Here is a 26,887-nt window from a genome sequence, read left to right on the forward strand (position 1 = left end):
AAAAAGAACCATCAATTCTGACCGCGGGTTCATATTAGGCGGGGTCCACCACATAAATGAATATTTGAATATAGAAAAAAAAAATTGTATTTTTCCTAGTACTTTTTCGTGAATTTTTGCAATTTTTCACCTGTTTTTTTGAGGCTAGGAAATTCCTGTGATGTGGCAGCTCAATTCTGACACCGGATTCGTGACCAGGAGGCAAAAATACTACAGGTAACATATGTCGCATGAAAACTACAGACAACCTTTTTTGTGTGTGGTGGGCGGTGGCTATGTTATTGATAGTCTGAGAAAAATATTTATTCAATCAACTTCTTTACAACTCGGCCCTAGAATGGCAAACTGCCCATATTGAAGATGTATTTTGATAGTTTTCTTTCTTTTAAATTTTTTTTTTACATTTAACCTATTCTTGTATTTTTTTCTAGTTTGTCAAATTATGAATTTTTGTATCAACTACCAGGACACCCTGTACATCTAGATTTTATCTGTCTATTTAATTCTCCACTACTTATCTAGGTACAAGGTGAGAAAACTGTTACAGGGGTGTTAGTATTCAAATAATTTATATGTTAGCGCCCAAACCAACAACATATTATTATTGCCTGCAATGTTTTCTCAAACTTGAACACGTCCCCTTTGCCTTCACTACAAGAGCTGCCGTTCGTACTTTATTTAATTCAGTAAGTACGCTATTATGTGACATCAAAAAAAAATGTTAAGAATATAACTTCAATCTTTATATTTCACATACCAGGTTAAATTTAATTCAAATATACTGTTACAGATTCTAGTTTAAAAAATAATAAACTGGTTCTAAGAGCGACTTAAAATTAAATTATGTATAAATTTTAACCCAAATTTTAGCATCATAACACCGAAAACCAATTAATTAAACAATTAAAGTGCATTTAAAAAACTAATAAATCAACTTTTTATTTGACTAAAAAGAATTTGAACCAGAAAAGAAAATTGACCCCAGTTATAGTTGTACCCTGTATATGTGCACATATAACATAACTCATCGAAATTGTAAACCGTTTATTAATCAGCAGACTGTCACATTTTAAGAAACGGGAAAAGTAGGGACTTTTCATCACTAGGTTATGGCGATTTCTACAAACCACTTGTCAGCATTCTATCGGTGAGGTTTTGGTGTCGCAACTTCGTGTTTCAACCGAAGTTTTTAAAGGCAGGTGTTACGTTCACTATTTTACCTTCGGTGTCATTCACAACTATTAGTCTTAAATGACACTACATTTGACTATATTCTGCACTTTGATGGAAGGTAATCCACAGCTGCTAACCTTTTTTTGTGCGTTATGCTTAGTTTACAAATCACAGAGATCACACCGGTATATTTGCACTTGAGAAGGCTGTTTGTGCTTCAACACATGATAGAGCTCCTATAGTTGGGTTCATAATTGCGTCATTACACCTATACATTTAGACCTCCAGAGGAATCTTTATGCTTCACTTGGTGCCATTTGATATTCCTCTTGTATTTAGTTTTATAATCGCAGCCATTACATCCGTAAATTTGAACCTGCAAAGGATCTTTGTTTCTGTAGGTGCTCTTTGATACTCTTCTTGCATTTAGTTTCGTAATCACAGTTGTTACACCTGTACATTTGAATCTGTGAAGGATCTTTATGTTTCAATCGGTGTTGTATGATATTCCTCTTGTATTTAGTTTCGTAATCACAGTTGTTACACCTGTACATTTGAACCTGTGAANTGCATGGAAAACGTCAAGTAAATACAATAAAATTCACAATAAGAATTTATACAAATATATAACAAATAAATAACAATGACACACTCATTGACTATAAAGTCAATTTGCTCAATGCAAGATAACAAACAACAATCAAAGAGAACTACACTCAAAAAACTCACGCACCGTGTAGAACGATTTATGCTTCACTTGGTGCCGTTTGATATCTCTCATGTATACTGTTTTATAATTGCAGTCGCTACATCACTACATTTGAACCCGTGAAGGATCTTTATGTTTCAGTTGGTGTCGATTGATACATCTCTTGTATACTGTTTCATAATTGCAGTCGCTACATCTGTACATTTGAACCTGCGAAGGATCTTTATGTTTCAATTGGTGCTGTATGACATTCCTCTTGTATTTAGTTTCGTAGTCACAGTTATTACACCTGTACATTTGAACCTGCGAAGGATCTTTATGTGTCAGTTGATGCCTATTGATATCTCTCATGTATACTGTTTCATAATTGCAGTCGTTACATTTGTAAATTTGAACCTTCGAGGGATCTTTATGTTTCAGTTGATGTCTTTTAATATAACCCCTGTATTTAGCTTCGTAATTGCATTTATTACATCTGTACATCTGAATCTGGGAAGGATCTTTATGTTTCAGCTGATGCCTTTTGATAACAAACTTGTGTCTACTTTCGTAGTCGCAAACGTTACACCTGTACATTTCAACCTGTGAAGGATCTTTATGTGTCAATTCATGCTTTTTCACATCGCCCTTGTATTTAGTTTCGTAACTGCAGTCATTACACCTGTACATTTGAACCTGCGAAGGACCTTTACGTGTCAATTCATGCTTTTTCACATCGCTCTTGTATTTAGTTTCGTAACTGCAATCCCTACACCTATGCATTTTAACCTGTGAAGGATCACTATGCTTCAATTGGTGCTGTTTGATAGCATTCTTGTGTTTAGTTTTGTAATCACAATCGTTACATCTATACATCTGGGCCTTCTCGAATGGTTCATTATCGGAGCTCTGCGGAGACGTGTCGCTGAAAAATTGTATATACACTGTATTGTTGAAAATCAGGATTAAAGTTCAATATTGCATTTTACAAAAAGTTACTCTAATAAAAGTTTTATAAGAGCAGACACATTTGCATTTGAATTTAATGAGATTGATGCCCGTTCTGAAATTAATCATATTACTGCGCCGAAATAAATCAGCGTTTGCTGCCACTTCTAATATAGTCATTCTTTGATATTTTATAATAGCGTTTGATAAAAGTTTCGCTTTGAGCTCTTGGTGGGTTTGTGTTAATTAGGCGGTAGTGTAAGCTTGTTGCAGACGATAATGTTAGTGCTTTAACAAACTTTTGATTATTTAGTGAGCATTAATAAACACTTTTGCCAAAATGGCACACAGTCATAATAATCTCGAACTTGTAAGCATAATTATAAATATGTAGAAGGGAATGTCATCCAAATACTATACAAGCATCTCGACATTATGCGGAGCGCTGTTCTATTAGGATACATTCCATATTTGAATACCTCATTCATCGAGTTCATGATAAGGAAAAACTACAAGAGGACCATGGAATACATACCAAATGAGCTTGTTGAAATCATATTTTACAAGTTGAAGAAATTATCAATATTGGCAAAAGGTACCAAACAATTTTATCGTGTTGGTTATAGTTTATCGTTAAACAGGATTCTGAAAAAGCTTGACACTATTTACAATTTCGTCAAGATCAAAGCTTTAGTTACAAAACCAAGTCTCGATTTGCTGCCAGCATACTGCAGTATAAATTGTCTTAAGTTATTTTTCCCCATCTCTACAGTAATGAAATTAAGGATAATTCAGCAGTGCGGACCTGATAAAGTTAACAGTTGATACACGATTTAGTATTTAAGTGAAACTACCACTTTATTGTTATTTTGTTTCTGCTTGAATTTAGTAACTCTGCACATATCTATTATCTCCTAGTTTATTTATGGTTTATATTCTATTGTACTGTAAAAGCAATAAAAATACATTTTAATCCAAAAAATCTATCTTATATGCATGGTGTGTCATTTAACACTCCCGCTGCCAATATCTCCGAAATGAAGAAACTGGGGCTGTTAAGTCCCTGGCACACCTTCAAACTGCATTTAGAATAGTTAGTACAAATCTTTGTGTGTAGATGGTGTGCGATGCTAAATTTTTTTTTTTTATTGAAATGCGGTTCATCCGAAAGATCGTTAAATTTTGAGTAATTTTTGTAATATAGTTTTCCCAGTATATCCCCAAATTTTTTAGTATCGCCACGCCATTATACAGAAAGATTTGAACTAACAATTCTAACTGCAATTTGAAGCTATTCGAGGGACCTAACCTCACTTTCCGGAACTAAAATAAATTTCTTCTGTATATACATATATATATTTTAGTAGTTCTATCTGAACAAATATTGTACAGTGTACACTATTTAGTGTTTAAGTGAAATTATTACTTTACTTTTACTTTATTTCAGCTTAAAGTTAGCAATTTGGGTTGCCTATAGAATGGGAAAAAATGTATGCAAATATAAGTTCGTTCGTCTCTTATCACTGTGAATTTTTGTGTGGCGAAAGAAACACTATTGTGACTACCGGGTTGAGGAGAATTTTGAAAGAAGTTTATAAACTGGAGTAGTAATTGACGCTTCCGCTGGGATAAGTCTTAATTTGGCAACACAAGCTAATAGTATGGGTTAATCCTATAAGATTAACTTTAAAAAAGTCTTTTCGTACCTCTTTTCTTCAACTTCTGACTTTATATCAACACATTCATCTTTGATCGACAATTCTGCCTCATTAATATCGAGTTCTTTGTCCAAGTATTCAGTTTTAATGAATATGTCAGATTGTGCTGTATCTGCTGGACTTTCCATTGCTGAACAAATTTTTTCTTCTATCTTTAAGCAATCTCCCAGAAAATTGTTGTGAGTACACAGAGACTCGAAGCATGGCCTACAAACAACGGGATCTTTGATGATATTTATAATCTGCAAAGTATAATTTTTTAAATTGTGAAAAAGGCAAGTATTTCATATATCATTCCTACCATTTCAGGAGCCAATTTCTCAACAGCTTCAAGTTCCTGTTCACGTATGCACCTAAACTCACTTTCTACTGGGGGCATACACAATCGACATATTTTCTGACTGTCTGAAATATCCATTATCTTGTTTCCGTTTTCCCTCATATACATTTCTCTCAAATCGAGCTCTAACATTTTTTCACAATCCACATATGGTTTAATTGTGTTATCGGTATTCAGACATGCTGATTTAAATTCTAATGCTGCATTTAACTTCTTTCTGCAAGCGTTACAAATAACCTCTTTGCTCTCGCCGTCACATTTCTAAAATGTATGCAGCTTTAATTAAACAAGAATAACTATGACTGAAAGTAACGAATAAATGAAAATAGATTATCGCTGTCGCTTCACGTATTGAGGTAGTAGAATCTAATATATTGCACAGACTCACTAATTTCAATAAAAGAACATGTAGAATGTCTCTGGTAGCGTTCTCTATTATTTCATAACTGTTATCAGCTATAGTTTTGAGACAAAGCCTGCACAAAGGTTCTTGAACACCACTCATTGCCACAATTTTCTTTAAAATGTATTTTTTATAACCTCAATTTAAAATTAGAGGAAGAGGTCGGGTGGAGAGAATTTGTTCTTCTGCTTCTACAGTCGGGTCGGGAGAACAGGACTGGTAAACTCTAGTTTAGCAATCTTGAACACAGATTACACATACGTTTCCATCCTTTATTATCCGATATTATAGTAGAGGCATATATATATTACATATATGAGTAGAGGTATGTGTAGTAGAGTTTAGACATATTCTCTGTGTGCGCATTTAGTGCACAAGTCCAAAAGAGTGGTTGGATCGGCAAACACCTAGCGCCCCTAGCGGTTGGAACCAAAATTAGTCACAACGCCCTTGAATTTTAAATCCTAGCTTTAAAATATATTATTACTATTACATTGAACAATTTAAATCATTTATTAGCGAAAATTGAATAAATATTTTTAGATAGTCAAAATGATCTCAAATAAGTGATTTAACTTGGTAATAATAAAACACATTATTAGAATAGCAAGTTTATTTTAAATTATGTTATAAAATGTACAGGTACAAAAATTTAAATAAACAAATAAAAATAAGGTAATTGCTAATAAACCCAAATGATCCTAATCCTAATAGTAAACATTATTTTGCAGTTGAGTTATTGCTCCACTTGTACAGAGACCATATAGAAATACCATTTTTACTTTAACACAAATACTCATAAATACATACTTTTAAAAAGCTGAGAATATATTTTTTGTTTATTAAAAAATCAATGATTCGCCTTTTTTAACATTTAACAGCTTGTATTTTTTAGCATATTTTTGATAGACTTCAAATTTCCTCCTAAATAAATTTTAATTAGATCAGAAAAATTCCCGACAATCTGCTTACCTTTCAAAATATCATTAATATTTTTAATCCACATCAATGAATGAAAACTTGTGTAATCAAAAATAAAATCTTTAATATTATGATTTTTGCATGTAAATATTTCATCATTGCAAAGATTTTTTAACACAAATTTCAAAACTTTTGTTATGTTTGAGTAATGCCATATTTGTGGCAATACGTTAGTCAAAACAGTAATATATTTTTGAAAAAATATATTAAAATTGTTTGACGGAGCTGAAAGAGCATTTGAGGAGTAAGCCTTTACTTCAATAAAAAAATATTCAGGATCTGATCTATCCTTGGAAAGTAAGTCTTTTCTACATTGAGAGCAAACTTTGATTTTTTGGAAAACTTTTTTGGGGACAAATCCTGCTATACAGGATTGTCTGAATTTTATACAGGAAACTTCGAAGGCAGATAGAGATTAAAATAATATATGGTTGCCTTATAAACATAGGTCTGGAACCGCCCGTTTTAGAGATACAGGGTGTTGAAATTGTTCTCTCTATTAACCGATCTCAATAAAACCTAGTAGAGATAACCTATGATATTTGAATGACGATAACTCATCGACAAATCATCATACAAAGCTCTTGAACAGCTCAAATTAAAGAGAATTAAATTAGAAATTTCAAGCTTCAATTTGCAATTAATGTTTGTAGATGTAGGCCTTACGTTCTACTTCTTATTCACATATTTATCGGAATTTTCAATTAAACCTCAGTTGGAATCACTGAAATACAAGGCCCCTTTTACTTATACTTAATTTAGTTTAATTTTACATGTACAACTATTTCAAATATTGAGCGACTGTAATGTTACTAAGCAACGCCATATCCCCATGACAACCAGTTAAGAGGTTAATTGTTAGCAAGTCTGAACCCTAAAATTGAATTTAAGAAGTTTCTCTATGCTTCAACATGTGACACGTCATATTGCTCTTGTATTTTGTTTCATAATCGCAGTCGTTACACCTGTACATTTGAACCTGCGAAGCATCTTTATGTTTCAGTTGGTGCAGTTTAATATTCCTCTTGTATTTAGTTTTGTAGTCGCAGTCGTTACACTTGTACATTTCAACCTGCGAAGGATCTTTATGTTTCAGTTGGTGCTGTTTGATATAATTCCAGTGTTTAGTTTCGTAATTACAGTCCTTACACCTGTACATTGGAACCTGAGAAGGATCTTGATGTGTTAGTTGGTGCCGTTTGATGTGACCCCAGTATTTAGCTTCGTATTTGCAGTCGTTACACTTGTACGTTTGAACCTGCGAAGAGTCTTTATGCTTCAGTTCGTGCTGTTTGATATTCCTTTTGTATTTAGTTTCGTAATCACATTCGCTACACCTGTACATTTGAATCTGAGATGGATCTTCGTGTTTCAGTTGGTGCTGTTTGATAGCACCTTTGTATTTGGTTTCATAATCGCAGATGTTACACTTGTACATTTGGACCTGCGAAGGATCTTTATGTTTAAGTTGGTGTTTTTTTATGTTAGTATTAAATTTAGTTTCATAACTGCATTCGGTACACCTGTACATTTGAACCTGTGACGCATCTTTATGCTTTAGTTGGTGTCCTATGATGTAACTCTTGTATATAGTTTCGTAATCGCAATTGTGACACCTATACGTTTGTACTTGCGAAGGATCTTTGTGTACCAACTGATGTTTGATAAAAAGTCTCTTATTCTTTGATTTGTAGTTGCAATCCTCGCATTTATAAACTGGCGGTTGTGAAGCGTCCTTATGTTGCAATTTGTTGTACAATCGTGCTTCAGATGAACTTTTATGTTGCTTAACAAAGTCACACCTACACTCTGTCTGGCAATTACATGATTCGCAGCTTTGCATCTGTTGTAGTTCCTTAATTTCAGTTTCATACTCACACGATTCACATTTGTGCACTTCAGAATAATTCTCGTGTCTCACACTGTATTGCGTAAAACAGCTCTCGCTTCTAGTTTTGTAGGTACATTTAACACATTTGTACAATACTTTGCACTCCTGCTTGGTTTTCGTATTGCATTCGTTCGCTGATCCCTCCTCACGTTTACACCCGTCCTCTACTGCATCTTTGCAGTTGCTCTGCGCCGATGGTTCATTATCGGAGGTCAAAGGTGCCGGGTCCCTGAAAAAAGTTGCATATACAGAGTATTTTTGAAAATCAGGTTTTAATCTTAATATTGTATTTCAAAGAAAATTACTATAATAAAAGTTTTATAAGAACAGACTTTACCGCTTTTTGTAAGTTTTTGCTCGCTTCACTTTGTGGAACTTGGACCAAAATCTCTCAAATTATAATAACTACTTAAAAATTAGCGAGTTCTGGGAAAACACAAACGCAAGTTTCAAAAGCACATAAGAAAATCAAATTTATTCAAGGTTGAAATTTTCAAGATAATGGAAATGTACTTTTTATGGAAAAACTTAACTAAATCCATCTAAATATAATTCATGCGCCCTTAACATACAGCTATAAATGTATAGTTTTCTATGTTTACTTTACTTGTCTCAAAGTAAAGCCGATATACTATACGTTTGTTACAATTTATTTATCACCGAACTCATAAACTAGCATAATTTATTCCTTCCGCTTCTTACCACATTTCCTCAACTTCCGATTTTATATCGACACATTCAACTTTAATTGCCATTTCCATTTCGTTAATATTGAATTATTTGTCCAGGTTTTAACAAATAAATGGTGACGGATATATTTTTATAATACTATACATCATCAGTTTCTGGAACACCACTAACTGCAACAATTTCTTTGTAAAGTATATGATAAGATAAACCATAACTGGGGACAGTTATGAATTTTATAACCTCAATTAAAATATGAGGTAGAAAAAGCTACTCTTCTTCCTCTTCTAATCTAGGAACTATAAGAACAAAGAAAAGTAATCTGAATTTAGATTTCTTTCAATCAGATCACCATCATAGAATTGCGATTTCTATCAAGGTCACTAAAAGGAGATAACGCAGTGTTGTGAAATCTACGGATTTGTCTGTAGATCTACGGATTTTTTTACATGATCAGATTTTCCGATAAATACAATAACTGCGGATTTTTTATAAATTTAATTATCAACCTGGAACAGCAATTATATTTAAAATATTTCCACATAAAAACTTATAGACTCGTTAAAATTAAGTACGTTTCAGAAAATTTTCTCCTACCTTCAGATTTTACAAAAAAACTGCTGCTACCATAAATTTAATTATGTAACAATCCAACATTATAACTATTGAGTTTAATATCGTTTTTATAAAAAATAATACGCAACTATTTGGATATTTTATTAATCTGCTCTCAAATAATATATAGGAATAAATTTCCACGTCATATTTTATTATGGAGGTATTCGCCAATAGCCCTACTATAACCGTAATAAATCTTTAAAAAATTGTATTTACAATAAAATTAAGTAACAGATATATCGAAAATATTTTAAAATTCGTTGACTAGCGATTTTAATTTGTTTAGGAGCAGTAGTTTACGCTATTACGTCTTGAAAAAGGTGTTTTGAGATAAAACAATATTGTTAAATAGTTTCATTATTAGCTACCTATGTAGGTATTTGATAATATAATAAGTATCTAGTAAATTACGTTAAGTTTTTACTTTGTTTTGTTGTAAGGAAGTTGTTTTTCATTTACTTTAAATTAATATCTTCCTCGTCCTTATCCTTAAAGCCTTTAAATTTTAAATCTGTCACACTAACATCAGACACCAGCTGCGTACTATACGACGCGTACATTAACCCCTAACTGAAACAATTTTACATTGAAGCTCGGCCTCAATTGCTTCATACGACGAGCAGCCACTGGATTCAGGTTTAGTGTTCAAGCTCTCCATATTGTACAGATGGCCGAGATGGTATTAGCAGAATGCAACACTTTTCTTTATTTTTTTTTGTTCAGTGATGTAAAAAGACACTTTGAAATACATATATTTCAAAATACGTTCTCATAAATGTAACATAGCTTCATGATAGAGATCGGTGTTACATTAAGATAAAAAGTCATCACATATAGTTGAATTGTCTTTAATTTATACAAGCCTACTAATACAAAAACTACAACGGTGATTAAAACTTATTCCTAGCTCTGAAAATAACACTAATACACAATGCAGAATAGTTAATAATTAGAGAAGGGGACAGAGTTATTATAATTCTCAGAATTAGATGGAAATTATAAAATTACGTAGGATGCAGGATTAATTTTAAATGTGTGAAGTGTGATGATGTGATGATTATGTGTGATGATGTGTGATGATGTGTGTGATGTGTGTGATGTGTAATTGAAGTGTTCCAAAAAAAGTAAATATGACTTTTGTGGCGTATAGTATAAAACAGTATATGGGATAAACAAAATTTGATCAAATTTCACATGCATCAGAAAAAACCGAATGTCTGGATATGTAAAATCACTGAAAATTACATGTGTTAACATCAAGAAAATTAGATACCGTACAATTACTCCTCAAAGAACTGCTACTGACATTCCGTAACACGAAATACAACAATTTAAAATATCCTCTTTAAGCCAGATATAAAAACAATGTAATAATATTTCCGTCTCCCTAAAAGATTCCTTTAGCTTCGTTTAAGAGAAAAATATTTAAAATTATAATTAATGACCAATGCACAAAGATAGGTTTGTAGAATTAGGTTCATACGTCTAAATTTAAGTTACGTTTGTTACATTTGTTGTTTCTATTAGTATAGATTGGGCAAAATTTTATAATTTACATTATTCTTCTACGTCTTTGTAGTTGCAGCTGATCAAATGACCTTTTGACCACAGTAATATGTAATCATTATTCATTTTGCAGCGGGGTTATAATTTGTATTTTGATCAAAGAATTTAAGATAAAATTGTATACCTATTGCAATGTATCTGTCATACATTTTTACATTTTTTACATTTTTACAAAGGCACAGCCATTATTATTTATTTATACTAGGTATTAGTAATTTTTACAAATGCTAGTCCAAAATCATATGTCTATTTTTTACATTTTACTTCATATTCATACATTTTCTGTGCATAAGTTGTGCTTAAAAATCAAATTGGTGCATTTCCTATATATAGTTTTGTAACTGCACTCATTACAACTGTACATTTGAACCTGTGAATGATCTTGATGACTGTTAAAAGTCTTTCTTTCGTACTTAGATTCGTAGTCACAAACAATGCACTTGTAAACCGACACTTGTGAATATTTTTTTTAACATTCTTATTATGTCTGTATAGTTTCAAAATCGTATGTGTGCTTTTATTCTAGCAAAGGACCCACATGCTTCACCATGTGACATCTGATACTACTACTGTATTTAGTTTCATAATCGCATTCATTACACCTGTACATTTGAACCTGCGAGGGATCTTTATGTTTCAACTGGTGCTTCTTAATATAACCCTTGTATTTAGTTTCGTAATCACAGTCGTTACACTTGTACATTTGAACCTGAGAAGGATCTTTATGTTTCAGCTGGTGCTGTTTGATATCACCCCTGTATTTAGTTTCATAATTGCAGTCGTTACATCTGTACATTTGAACCTGCGAAGAATCTTTATGCTTCAGATTGTGCGTTTTCATGCGATTGCTTGATTTAGTTTCATAATCGCACTCGTTACACCTAAACATTTGGACCTGCGAGGGATCTTCATGTACCAACTGATGACTAGCAAAATATTTCTCATGTTTTGTTTTGTAGTTGCAAACATCACATTTATAAATCGACTTCAGTGAAGAGTTCTTAAATGTCACTTGGTGATGCCCCAACATGTGGCGTTTCATACTAGTCTTGTATATAGTTTCGTACACGCAGTCGTTACACTTGTACATTTGAACCTGCGAAGGATCTTTATGTACCAGTTGGTGTCGTTTCATATAACTGCTGAATTTAGTTTCATAGTTACAATCATTACACCTGTACATTTCAACCTGCGAAGAATCTTTATGTTTCAGTTGGTGCCGTTTGATATTCCTCTTGTATTTAGTTTTATGATCGCAGTAGTTACACTTGTACATTTGGATCTGCGAAGGATCTTTATGCGTCAGTTGGTGCTGTTTGATACCCTCCCTGTATTTAGTTTCGTAATCGCAGTCCTTACACCTGTACGTTTGAACCTGAGAAGGATTTTTATGTTTCAGTTGGTGTTGTTTGATAGCCCTCTCATATCTGGTTTCGTAATCGCAGTCGTTACACCTGTACATTTGTACTTCCGAAGGATCTTTATGTACCAACTGGTGTTTGATAAAAAGTGTTTTATTCTTCGATTCGTAGTTGCAACCATCACATTTATAAATCGGCAGTTGCGAAGTGTCCTTATGAGGTGATGTGTTGTATTTATTGGAGCGTTTAAATCCATCCTTTTCTGCGTCTTTACAATCACTCTTCGCCGAAGGGTCATTATCGGAGCCCTGCAGTAGTGGGTCGCTGAAAAAATTGCATATACAGGGAATTTTCCAAAACAAGGCTTTAATTTTAAAACATGTCAAAAACGGGGCCTTCATAGATCATGACAAGCCATATGACTGCTGAGTTTAGGCAACCAACATTGTACGGCTGCTACTGTCAATTAAAAATAACTCAATCTTAGCGTTACCTATTGGTAAGTAATGAATTCTTTAAAATAAACAATAACAAACCGTTAAATGTAAACTTCATCTTCTTGTTATAATTTTACTGAAACTTAATTGCCAACGAGAAGGAAATAAAATTCCTGCTCCAAGAAAATAACTGGTCATTTGGCTTGTAATCACTTATGTATGCTCTGAGCTCTGTACAATTATAGGTTTCCGTACTCCACAAGGCATTATTTCGCGTGATATCATGGATTGCTCGCCTGAAGATGTATCGAATTTGATGAAACTTGGTGATAAGACATTTTAAGGCATGTTTAATGATAATACGTAATGTTTTTTGGAAAAAAATCGCTAATACTAATTGACGTCAAAAAAAACATTTCCTAGTTGGCCATTTAAAATACTGTTTTAAATATTAAGTAATTTATATTTAAAATACTTTGCCAAAGATGTATTCTGCAATATGTATTTTAAATACATTTTGCAAGTATTTTGTCCAGTTTTGATTGAAAACTTGTTAATTCTGACTAATAAAAATAATTAATCATGTACTTTAGAAGTACAAGAATGAAATACAAGGAGTAAACTTGAAATAAATAAAATAAGAACTGAAATTATAAGGATACCTGCAAAACAATATACATATAAGTACATTTACAAAGGGGCGGAGGTATTTTCCCATTTCTACTTCAGTTACTACGTGGAATAAGATCTATACACAAGTACACAGAGATTAAAAAATGTAGACGATGACAAGTAGACAAAACTATTATGCAATATGTTTTACCAGTTAATTATTAAAAATTCTCCACTGTATTTTTGTGGTAAAATAACATTTGGGACGAAGGTGTGCCATATTAATACATATTAGTAGTAATTTCTTAACCAAACTTTTGATTGTTCAAAAATTTTTGCAAGCTGTTTATAACCAATTTAGGCTTATAATTTGTTACAATTTCTATAGCACTAACCTTATGAACAGGTACGGTAATTGATTGCTTAAACTGGGATAAGTAGGTAACACAAGTTAATAATATGCTTTAATAGTTTAATGTTATATTTATGCATCAGCTTAATTCAGACACACAGAAAAAAAAAAGTTGGGTATACTTTTTATGCGACATATAGTTTTCGTAGTAATTTGGCTTCCTGAACACGAATCTGGGGTCAGAATTGGCTCATCATGTCACAATTTTTTCCTAACCTCAAAAAACTTGTAAAAAATAGTGAAAATTGATGAAAATTTACTGGGAAAATTTGGAAAAAAATTTATTTCCACATCAAATAGTACATTTTTATGTAAAAGACTCTGCTGAATTCAAATCCACTGTCAGAATTGAGCTAGAACGTGTGGTTTTTTTTCTAACCTCAAAAAACCGAGCAGGAATCGCTATTTTCAAATTCTGAGCGGATTTTGACCAGATTTTGTATAAAGGGGTTTTTTGGGTCGCTGATTACGAATATGAATTCACATTGTAAAAATTCAAGATGGCTGATCCAATATGGCGGGTGTACTTTTTTGAAATCCACCGATTTCAGTAAAATTTGGCATCATAAGGATTGCTGGTTGATCTCACCTTCATTAATCACACATCTGGAGCCAGATTTTCATAAATCAAGGTAAAAGATTCCACTCCGTCTAAAAATGTGACTTCGCTTAAAAAAATGACTTAAGGACTCTACACATGTAATGATGTGTAGTGTGATGTGCTTGTTTCCATGGGACAAGACAAAAAAGTTTCTACTTTATTCTTTCATTTATTTAGTCGTGCATGGGCTTATGGTTTTCCAATCAGATTTTTTTAACTACTATGCAGTTTTCCTATGGCATTTAGATGCTTTTATTTCTTAATAATTTTAAAGTTCAAGGAAAAGGACACATTACTGCCACACAGCACATCACTGCATCTGCTTATGCCTTCAATCTAAAAATGTGACTTTGCCGAAAAAATGCCGCCTACTCGGCCTAAAATTATGACTCTGCCTACAAATTTTACCTTGATTTATGAAAATCTGGCTCCAGATGTGTGATTAATGAAGGTGAGATCAACCAGCAATCCTTATGATGCCAAATTTTACTGAAATCGGTGGATTTCAAAAAAGTACACCCGCCATATTGGATCAGCCATCTTGAATTTTTACAATGTGAATTCATATTCGTAATCAGCGACCCAAAAAACCCCTTTATACAAAATCTGGTCAAAATCCGCTCAGAATTTGAAAATAGCGATTCCTGCTCGGTTTTTTGAGGTTAGAAAAAAAACCACACGTTCTAGCTCAATTCTGACAGTGGATTTGAATTCAGCAGAGTCTTTTACATAAAAATGTACTATTTGATGTGGAAATAAATTTTTTTCCAAATTTTCCCAGTAAATTTTCATCAATTTTCACTATTTTTCACAAGTTTTTTGAGGTTAGGAAAAAATTGTGACGTGATGGGCCAATTCTGACCCCAGATTCGTGTTCAGGAGGCCAAATTACTACAAAAAATATATGTCGCATAAAAAGTATACCCAACTTTTTTTTCTGTGTGGCTGTGTTATCGTACAAATCCTAACAGTACCACGACCTGGCATTGTGCTATTTATTAAGTTAATAAGACAATACTGTTCACTTACCTCATTTCATCATCTTCTGATTTTATGTCGACACACTCAGTTTTGATTGATATTTCCATCTCGTTAATATTGAATTCACTGTCTAGGTTTTCAATCTTAACGAAAAAATCAGTTGGCGACGTTTCGATTTGACTTTCTATGGTTGAATCATCATAAACGCCTTTAATTGTTTCCTCCAGTTCTAAGCAATTTTTTAGGAAACTGTTGTGGGTACACAGAGAATCAAAGCATGTGTTGCATACAACGGGATCTTTAATAATATTTATTTCCTGCAAATAAGTTTATTTTAAATTGTAAAAAATGCAAGTATTTAATATCACTCATACCATTTCAGGAGCCAATTTCTGAACAGCTTCAAGTTCTTCTTCACGTATGCACCTAAACTCACTTTCTACCAGCTGCATACACAATCGACATATTTTCTGGTTGTCTGAAATATCCATTAACTCGCTTTTCTTTTCCTTCATATATACTTCTCTCAAGTCAAGCTGTAACATTTTTTGGCTATCCACATACGGAATAATAGTGTTATTGGTATTCCGACATGCTGACTTAAATTCTGATGCTGCATATAATTTTCTGATGCAAGTATCACATATAACCTCTTTGCTCTCGCCATCAAATTTCTGAAATGTACGCAACTTTAATCAACCAGCAATAAAACAAGTGTGACAGGAAATAACCAACTAAAAATACAAAGTTAGTACTGTTAAGTTCTAAACACGTGTTGAAATTATTGAGAAGTGTACGAATTAAGAAAGTAGAAACTAACATCTTTGACAGACTTACCAATTTCGGCAAAAGAACATCTAGAATGTCTCTGATTACGTTGTCTATTACTTCAAAACCTTTATCAGTTATAGTTTTAAGGCAAAGCCTACATGAAGTTTCTAGAACACCAGTCATTACAACAATTTTCTTTGCAACGTAATTAAGAAACAATTACTCGTCAACTCGTATATTTATTCTAACCTCAATTAATACAGAGATAGAAAAAGTTTTAGTTCTTCTTCCTCTTCTATTCCAGGAGCGATAAGAATGAAGACAACTAATTTAAAATACTTGTACTCAAATGACGAATGCCAGAATGACCATTGCCGTAACATTTCATTTGACACGAATTGCAATTCACTTGTTTAGAAAAAACTAAGAGCATGTACTACTGAAGACAGCGTCCAGTGGCTGAGAGTGTAGCGGAGCTTTAGAGAGAGAGAGAGAGATATGCAAACGTGTACTGTTAAACAGAGATAGCAAATATCTTCTTAACCTCTCTCTCTTTCTCTAAACCACCACTACAACTCTCGGTTCCAGTAGTATATGCTGTAAGAGAAAACGGCGTTTTTTGTGTATCTCTAAATAAATTGTAGGTGTTTTCCTTTCATTTGCACTGTGATACACTCGTGAGTAAAATGTGTAGATAGTGCAATACACCCAAACATAGGCGAAATTATAGAAGGGGTCGAAATTAGTAGTGGTACCGTTTGTGTGTCGATGCTGATAGCAGACCGACAGATGACACTCGGGGCGCGAAGAAAAACAACTTCCCTTTCGAATTCCGTCAACAAATGCTGCGAAAGTTCAACATGAAAAAAGAACAAGAAAATATTGCACTAAATCCGATTAGCTGTGACTTTGCCATGCTTGATTTATACGGCTGTTTAACTTTGTAGCAAAGGCTAGTCTCCTTTCTGGATTGAATTCTACTTAGTTTTAAATTGATCCCACAGTTGATTGACTGCAGGTAAATAAAAAATAATGTCAACGTTTCTTATACTTTTTTGCGATTAAATATAATTCTTTACCCTTATGGACTACCTTTTAATATTGGAGAAGTAGACGTGGAGACACTAGAAAAATTTAAATTTTTTGCAGAAATGTAATTTTCAAACTGGTCTTTATTTATTTAAATCAAGACATTTGCTATACACCCCAAATTGTAATTTTCTTTTATTTTTGTTCTCCGTGATGTAAAAAATCACTTTAAAATAGGTATACTTCAAAAACGTTCTCACAAATGTAACATAATTTCACGATATGAAACGGTGTTACATTAAGATAAAAGTCATCACATACAGTTAAATTGTATTTAATTCATACAAGTCTACTAATACAAAACTACAACGGTGATTAAAACTTAATCCTAGGTCTGAAATTAACACTAATAAAACACAATGCAGAACAGTTAATAATTAGAGAAGGGAACAGAATAAGCTTTGACGCATTTGAACCTACGATGTATCTTTGTAATGGCGGCTCGTGACATTGTGAATAGGTGAGGCCCATGGATTTTTTTACTAGGTCAGCAAGAAAAAAGTGCCGCAGGCAAAATTTTTTAATTTTCAAGGTCAAACGACTAAACGCATTGGAAATTTTTAGTTGCATTTACAATATGTTCGCGAGTAGGATTTCTGTTCAGATTTTATAAAAAAATAATACACAACTATTTGGTTATTTTATTAATCTGCTCTCAAATAATAAATAGGAATAAATTCCCTAAATCTTGACACCACCAATATTAATGACAATGAGAAACCGTTATATCTACGCACGAGGTACTGCAATCGCTGATTGGTTGAATAGTATCTCATGAAAAATTACACCAATCACAGTCGATGAAACAGAATGTTGCGTTTTAATGTGGTCTTAATTTTACCGAAATTTAATTGCCAAAGCGAAGAAAATAAAATTACTGTTACAAACAGAATTAATGGTCACGCGGCTTGTAATCATTTATGAAAGCTCTGTAGCAACTGATAACTGTTAAAAGGTCTTTCATACTTAGCTTCGCAGTCACAGAAATTGCATTTATCAGCCGACACCTGTGAATAATTTTCATTGTTTCAAAACATAATTCTTGATAGTATATAGTTTCGTAATCATACAAGTGCTTTTACGCTAGCGAAGGGCCTACGTGCCTCAACATGTGACATTTGATACTACTCCTATATTTAGTTTCATAGTTGCAATTGTTACACCTGTACATGACAACCTGCGAGGGATCCTTATGTTTCAACTGGTGCTTTTTGATGTAATCTCTGTATTTACTTTTGTAATTACAGTTGTTACAGCTGTACATTTGAACCTGAGAAGGATCTTTATGATTCAACTGGTGCTTTTTGATGTCACCCTTGTACTTAGTTTCGTAATCGCAGTCGTTGCACCTGTACATTTGAACCTGTGAAGGATCTTTATGCTTCAGTTGGTGCAGTTTGATGGCATTCTTGTATTTAGTTTCATAATCGCACTCGTTACACCTAAACATTTGAACCTGCGAGGGATCTTCATGTACCAACTGATGACTGGTGAAATATTTCTCATGTTTTGTTTCGTAGTCGCAAACATCACACTTGTACATCGATACTGGTGAAGAGTTCTTAAATGTCATTTGGCGATGCCTCAATATGTGACGTTTGAAACTAGCCTTGTATTTAGTTTTATGATCGCAGTCGTTACACTTGTACATTTGAACTTGCGAATGATCTTTATGTTTCAGCTGGTGTCGTTTGATATGGCTGCTGCATTTACTTTCATAATTGCAATCCATACACCTGTACGTTTTAACCTCCGAGGAATCTTTATGGTTCAGTTGGTGCCGTTTGATGTTCCTCTTGTATTTAGTTTTGTAATCGCAGTCATTACACCTGTACATTTGAACTTGCGAAGGATCTTTATGTTTCAGTTGGTGCTGTTTGATACCCTTTCTATATTTAGTTTCGTAATCGCAGTCGTTACACCTGTACGTTTGAACCTGCGCAGGATCTTTATGTTTCAGTTGGTGATGTTTGATATCTCTTTCATATTTGGTTTCGTAATCGCAGTCGTTACACCTATACATTTGTACCTCCAAAGGATCTTTATGTACCAACTGGTGTTTGATAAAAAGTGTTTTATTCTTTGATTCGTAGTTGCAACCAACAAATTTATAAATCGGCAGTTGCGAAGTATCCTTATGCGGCAACGCGTTGTATTTAGTGGAGTGTTTACGTCCGTCCTCTTCTGCACCTTTATATGGTTCATTATTGGAGTTCTGCAGTTGCGTGTCGCTAAAAAAAATTACATATACAGGGTATTTTCCAAAGGGAGGCTTTAGTATTAAGGGGTTATGGGTGAAGCCAAAAACAGAGCCTTCATCAGTCATAGTGATTCATTTACAATGAACAATGAGTAACCGTTACGTCTTCACTCGAGAAAATGTCTCAGTTACAAAGCGTTTTAGAGTTATGTGGAGAAAAAACAAAATTTTTTGCTAACTTTGACCCGTTTTAACGGAAAAATTAAGCAATTTGGCTTAGAAGTGGCGATTACCATATTCTAGAGGCCCCTTTGTATGAATTCTAATGTGGAACTAAAATTGTCAGTGCAAGACTCATAAAATTCCAGCAATGAAAACATTAAGCTACAAAAGAAATTTTACTAATCTAGCAATTAAAAATTACAATTTTGGACTTTTAATATAAAAGATGCCTGGAAAGAATTAAACTGAATCATAAGTAGGATTGCTTACACTGGAATGATAAGTAACACAAGTTAATAATATGCTTTAATAGTTTAACGTTATAGTTATGCAACAATTTAATTGTATAAGTCATAACGGTACCTCGAAGAGGCACTGTGCCATTTATTAACCCTTAAGTATTGACATGTCTTCCGATAGTCTACCGCTATTTTAAAATTTTCGATATCGAAATATTACTAAATAGTACCGAAGTAACTGGAAACTGAAAGTTAAATGTCGTCCGGTAGACGACACGTCAGTACGAGTGTAACTATAGTTAGGCGTACACGTATTTGTTTCCTCTCTCAAAATGCCCAGAAAAGCGAGTTCTTCCAAAACTTTTCTAAAACAACTTAGATAGATTAGAAAAACAAAAAATATGTTCCATTTTCCCAAATAAGAAGAGGCGAATCACAAAATACTTGTGTAACACATGTAAGATTTAGAAGCCTATATGCCTTCAGTGTAAAAAAAAAGGTATGCATCCGCTGCGTGGAAGATGTGTGGGAAGCATATTTTTGACGATTGTAAATATTATTGTTTATCATTTTTTCGTATTTTCTATGTACACTTCTTTAATATTTGTTTAATATTTAAAGCAACTGAATTTAGTTTTGCATTAATTTTTTTATCACAATGCACGGTATATATGCTTTTATGTTACATTTTCTTATCTTCAGTTACCAAATATATATTTTTTCAATGTTTATAATTTATATCACCATTATAATGAAGTATATTATACTTAAACAAAAGTATTTCAAATTATAAATAATACCATAGTATTTTTTTAAAAGTAGTCTCTCAGATGACACATAAATATATATGTTTCTAAAATGTAGGTCAGTACTTAAAGCAATGGCGGCTCGTGACTTTTTGAGATGGGTGGGCAAAATATTTTTTCTTTCATGTAACTTAACAATATATTAATTGCAATCTACGTTAGTCTATTTACTTTTGAAAGTGTAAAAAACTTAAGAATTATGAAGATAGTTAATATAAATATACCTAAAAATTATATTAGTTATTCCAAAAGTATACCTTATAGTTCAGCAAGAACAAACGAGAATGTCATCACAGTGATTTCTTGCTGGAATAGGGGATAAGGCAAGGATTAAGGCATAGAAGGACATAAAAAATTATATTATTCTCTAAACAAATAGTAAAATTCTCTATCACTTTTATAGCTGAAATTACTAACGATAAATTATACTAAAATTGTAATAAGTAAATAAATAAATAAATAAATAAATAAATAAGTAAATAACCAAATCAATAAGGCGCTTTACAATGTCTCTATTTTCGTCCACGACTTTATTATGGTTTAAAATATTCTCACGAAATGCAGAATCAAGAAAAGTTTGAATGTTTTGTTTTCCTAATAATTTAAATTTTAATGTTGAATATGTATGCTCCTCCGATCGCTCGTGTTTTTTTTAAAGATTCATTTATATGTTTCAGATCTGAATATCCTAGATAATTCCATGGAGTTTTACTTTTTTCATTAAACTGTAAGCAATTCCAACAATATAATTTGTTTCTGGTTTCATTACCTTTTAACCACTCATATTTATTGTACCAATTTTTACTAAATGATCTGTTACTTCCGCAATTGTTTTTATTTATTAAATTTTTCATGTCAGGCGTAGGTTTTAATCTTGAAATAAATAATAATTTATCATCGAAAGTTAACATACAAAATTTTTTATTTAATAAAAAATTAATAATATCACCATTGCTACTCACCAATTCGCTATTTTCGGCTTACCATTTTGCTTTATTCCAAACTATTAAACATTAAAAACTTACCTAAACCACTATACTAACCCTAACCTAGAACTTACAAACAACCAAGTCGTGAAGTACAAGGAATAACAAATCTCTACCTTCCTAATCTATGAAATAAAACTAACATCAAACCGCAGATTACACGTAAGTACCCGAAGAATATACGAGTGAAGTCGAAGGGCTTGCCCGGAGAGTAGAGTTATTTTAGGTAATTATGTATATTCAAATGATAATTTATTAAAAATCTGATTGAAATAAAAAAAATATATTAAATAGAAGCTATTTTTTTTAATCGAACAGTTTATTATTTGAAAAAATAAATAAATATGTATCGAATTTAAAAGTCCTAAAAATAATTTATATCACTTCCATATTTACAAACTCGAATCTATTAAAATATTGAACATTTTTCAGCAATCACTCTTAATTTAGTTTAACAGTAACGCTTCAAAATAACCTTAATAAATATAATTGTCAAAGAACATTCAAAACATAGATATTTATTTTTTAACGCGATTTACAAATTATTATAAAACGGTTTATTACTTCGTTTACTAATATTTGTTTTCTGGAATACCTTTGCAGGGAAAAATTGTTCTAATGTTCAAAAATTCATTTAAAGAACAAAATTACAGCACATAAATATACATAATATATTTCCAACCGCTGCTGGCTGGCGAAAAGCCGTAGCTGGCAGATACAACACTCGATGAGTATGCGGGCTGTGTGCGGGCTCGCCCGACTTGGGCTAGATATTCTAAATTAGTGAACGACTTACGTTTCCGATTACTCTCTAGTCCTAGCCCTGCGTATAAGCAGGCAACGTACGGCGTTGTTTAATTCAGCGGCCACGGGCTGGCCCGAATGTTATGTTGGTTGCTGCCGAGATCATCCCAAAAATAATTTACATCACTCCCATGTTTACAAACTAGAATCTATTCAAATATTGAAAATTTCTCAGCAATCACTTTTAATTCAGTTTAACAGTAACGAGTTAAAATAACCTTAATAATTATAATTATCAAAGAACATTCAACATAGCACCATAGATATTTATTTTTTTACGCGATTTACAAATTATTATAAAACGGTTTATTATTTCGTTTACTAAAATTTGTTTTCTGGAATACCTTTGCAGGGAAAAATTGTTCTAATATTTAAAAATTCATTTAAAGAACAAAATTACAGCAAATAAATATACGTATATATATTTCCAACCACTGGTGAAAAGTCTTAGGTGGTCGATACAACACTCGATGGGTGCTCAATGGGTATATGCGAGCTGTGTGCGGTGTGCGGGCTCGCCCGACTTGGGCCAAATATTCTAAATTAGTGATGGACTTACGTTTCCGATTACTGTCTAGTCCTAGGTGCGTATAAGCATGCAAGGTATGGTTGGGGTACGGCGTTGTTTAATTCAGCGGCCACGGGCTAGCCCGAATGTTATGTTGGTTGCTGCCGAGATCATGATTAAAATATAATTTTAAAATTTGGTAGGGGGAGTTTCAAAGGAGATTTAATTTTATAAGAATTGTCAAATCACTTTGATAAATATATACACAAATTTTTGTTTATTCTTCTGAAAATTTCAGGGTGGGTACTGCCCACCCTGCCCACCCCGAGGAGCCGCCACTGACTTAAAGGTTAAATTAATATAAAAGTAGTCTCCTCTTACCTTCTTTCCTCATCTTCAGATTTTATGTCGACACATTCAGTTTTGATCGACAGTTCCATCTCGCTAATATCGAATTCACTGTCCTGGTTTTCAATCTTAACGAAAAAATCAGATGGTGACGTTTCAATTTGACTTTCTATGGCTGAACTCTCATAGACGCCTTTAATTGCTTCCTCCAGTTCTAAGCAACTTTTTAGGAAACTGTTGTGGGTACACAAAGAATCAAAACATAGTTTACACACGACAGGATCTTTGATGATATTTATTTTCTGGAAAGTAGTTTTTTTTTAAATTGCAAAAAAATATAAGTATTTAATGCCATTCTTACCATTTCAGGAGTCAGTTTCTGAATAGCTTCAAGTTCCTCTTCGCGTATGCACCTAACCTCATTTTCTGTTGGCTGCATACACAATCGACATATTTTCTGACTATCTGAAATTGAGTCACATCTCTTTTCCTTCATGTACACTTCTCTCATATCGAGCTGTAACATTTTTCCGCTATCCGCATACGGAATAATACTGTTATCAGTATTCTGACATGCTGACCTAAATTCTGATGCTGCATATAGTTTTCTTCTGCAAGCATTACATATAACCTCTTTGCTCTCGCCATCAAATTTCTGAAATGCATGCAACTTTAATCAAACAGGAAGAACATTAATGTGGAGAAAATAACTAACTAAAAATACAAATGTAGTACTGCTACGTTACTATACACGTGTTGAAATTATTCAAAACTGTACGAATTGAGAAAGTAAAAACTAACATCTTTCACGGACTTACCAATTTCAGCAAAAGAACATCTAGAATGCCTTTAGTAACATTGTTTATTACTTCAAAACCTTTATCGGTTATGGTTTTAAGGCAAAGCCTACACAAAGCTTCTGGAACACCAGTCATTACAACATTTTTCTTTGAAACATAATTAACAAACCACTAGTCGTAGTCGTCGTGCTCTATTTATTCTAACCTCAATTAGCACATAGATGAAAAAAGTTTATGTTCTTCCTCCTCTTCTATCCCGGGAACGATAAAAATGATGACAACTATTTAAAATACAGTAAGATGACGAATAAAGAATGAGTGTTGCTGCAAGAATTATTTTGCACACAATTCCAATTAGTCCAATTCACTTGTTTAGAAAATGGCTTTTGTTGTGTAGTGTATATCTACATAAATTATAGGTATTTTCCTTTCATCTGCACTACGTTACACTCGAAGGTAAAATGTGTAGATAGTGCACTACACCAAAGGCGAAATGATAGAACAGAGAGTGGTACCACTCGCATCTTGATTTTGTTCAGGTTGATCTTATCTTATTCCAGGTTCAGTTTAAAAACTTATAGTATCGGGATGCGCCATTATTCCATGGCTAGAAGTTGGCCTCAATGATTTGGGATCGAGGGGGATTATCCCTCTTTATCCTGCCTCATCTCGTGTAGGCCTGGACAGCCTTCGTAGGTGGGCCCCATCCGTCGTCTACCCCGACCGCAAATGCGGCCGGTGTAGGCGCTTTGTGGGACCTCCTTTTGTCCTGGCTGGGCCCCGCCGGCTAGGGCCCTTTCTTCTGGCGCTCTTCTTGCTTGTATAGGGATGGGGTAATAAAAGACGTCCCAGTTTTAACCTATCACACTTTAAAAACGTTATCTAATCAACTCTCTTCGAATCTGTTTTTGAGAAATAGGGTGTTAAAATTTCACTAAAAAATTAAATTACAGTAAATATCCTCGGAAATAATAAAGATGTTTGAATTAAATTGGGTGTGGGTTATATTGGGCTTTTTGGGATCAGTTTTAGAATCATTTTCGATTTGTTCAAATTTGTGACAGGCTTCATTTAAGATAAAAAAAAATAATAATTAAAAAACGAATTGAATTTCGTATAAAGTAGAAGACATATTTTTTGGTTGTTCTATCCACCACCTAATACTGATGGATTAAAACTTGGAACCCCTGTATGTATTACCAGGAACACTGGATGATTGTTCTTCCACCGGGTAAATACACAGCGAAACCAGCAGTTCTCAACAGCTTTCTATTTAAAAAAATCATGCACCTTTATTTTAACTTGTATTTTTTGATTACTTATAAGGTCTACACAGTAAAGAATATAACTTTTTAAAAAATATATAAACATTTAAAATAATATAAGGTGTTTAAATTATAAACCGTTCGTCAATCAGCACATGTTACATTGTGAGAAACAGTACACATTTGAAGGCAGGCGTTTTATTTTACTTCACTTCCACATGTGTAGGGTCGTTGTCATATTCACACCGCTAACTTTCAAATACATCCATCTTTGACCAAACACGGTGCAACTTTAAGTGGGGATCAGTTTTTTAGGGATAATAGTAGGTGTTCCCCTGAATACAAATCTGTAATTCTTTCGAGTTATAACTAGTTTTTTAAAATGCACTTTAATACTTGTGTACGCCACTGAAATATTCACGTATTACAAATACATGAATTGTAGGCAATCTACAATGCATGTGCAAGGGAGATAGTGCCGGTAAACCGTGACCAAAGCGAAGGGTGCCAGTTGTTCCGCACTTGGAGACAGTACATCTGTAAATTTGAATGTTTTGCATCGCTGACAGCCATCAACGGACTATTTATTTTTGTGTATTTCATTTATTATTATTGATTACCGCTTGAGTTTTTTGCTAAGTTACTTGTTAAGTACTGTTAATGTGGCGAACACCCATTCAACAAAAGTAATTCGCGGCTAATGGTGTCGAATTGTGTATGCATTGCGACTAAAGCGCGTACAAAAAATTACTAAAGCGAGGTTAATAAACAAATTAAGTTTTTACAATGAAATTTGAAAAAATTAACTCTTGACACGTGTTTCTAAAGGTCAAAGGAAGCCTCTGTATAAATATGACCCACACTCAAAATTACACCCTGCACTTTTAACTTCAGTGAGCAGTAAATTATACTTGCCAACGCTTTTTGGTTTACCAATTAAGTCTGCTTAAAACACAAATACATTTGCATTTAAGAAGGTTTTCTATTCTACAACACATGATATTTAATACAGTTCTCGAATTTGGATTCACAGTCACAGTCATACCTGTATGTTCGAACCTACGAAGAATCTTTATGTTTCAGTTGGTGCTTTTTGATAACATTGCTATATCTACTTTCAAAAGTGCAGTTGTTACACTTATACATGTGAACTTGCAATGGATTTTTATGTTTCCTTTCGTGCATTCTGATATAACTCCTGTTTATAGTTTCGTAATTGCAGTCTTTACATCTGTATGTTTTAACTCGAGAAGGGTCTTTATGTGTCAGTTGGTGTGATTTGATATTACTCTTGTATTTGGTTCCATAATTACAATCGTTACACCTGTACTTTTGATTTTGCAAAAGATCGTTATGTTGCAGTTGGTGCCTTATGATAGCGTTCTTGTATTTACTTTCGTAATTGCAGTTGTTACACTTGTACATTTGTACC

General features: G+C 33.1%; 2 protein-coding genes across 3 annotated transcripts; both read right to left on the bottom strand.

Moving 5' to 3' along the window:
- Positions 1 to 881: 881 nt before the first annotated feature.
- On the bottom strand, positions 882 to 4,744 carry LOC108903514 (zinc finger protein 33A-like). 2 transcript variants are annotated; one of them, XM_023453996.1, is made up of 3 exons: positions 4,516 to 4,744; positions 2,465 to 2,786; positions 882 to 1,733 (listed from the first exon to the last, which is right to left on the bottom strand). In XM_023453996.1, the coding sequence occupies exons 1-3, from the start codon at positions 4,653 to 4,655 to the stop codon at positions 1,530 to 1,532; spliced, it is 666 nt and encodes a 221-aa protein (XP_023309764.1). In that variant the 5' UTR covers positions 4,656 to 4,744; the 3' UTR covers positions 882 to 1,529. The 2 variants fall into 2 exon arrangements, with proteins under 2 accessions (XP_023309764.1, XP_018561246.1); XM_018705730.1 differs by lacking the exon at positions 882 to 1,733 and having other exon boundaries at positions 1,978 to 2,786.
- A 2,393-nt stretch (positions 4,745 to 7,137) lies between these two features.
- Positions 7,138 to 9,039, bottom strand: LOC108903501 (zinc finger protein 845-like). The gene is made up of 3 exons (XM_018705714.1): positions 8,845 to 9,039; positions 7,262 to 8,371; positions 7,138 to 7,216 (listed from the first exon to the last, which is right to left on the bottom strand). The coding sequence occupies exons 1-3, from the start codon at positions 8,901 to 8,903 to the stop codon at positions 7,138 to 7,140; spliced, it is 1,248 nt and encodes a 415-aa protein (XP_018561230.1). The 5' UTR covers positions 8,904 to 9,039.
- Positions 9,040 to 26,887: the final 17,848 nt, after the last annotated feature.

This window comes from Anoplophora glabripennis, unplaced genomic scaffold (genome assembly GCF_000390285.2).
Source record: "Anoplophora glabripennis isolate ALB-LARVAE unplaced genomic scaffold, Agla_2.0 scaffold163, whole genome shotgun sequence".
Taxonomy (NCBI): domain Eukaryota; kingdom Metazoa; phylum Arthropoda; class Insecta; order Coleoptera; family Cerambycidae; genus Anoplophora; species Anoplophora glabripennis.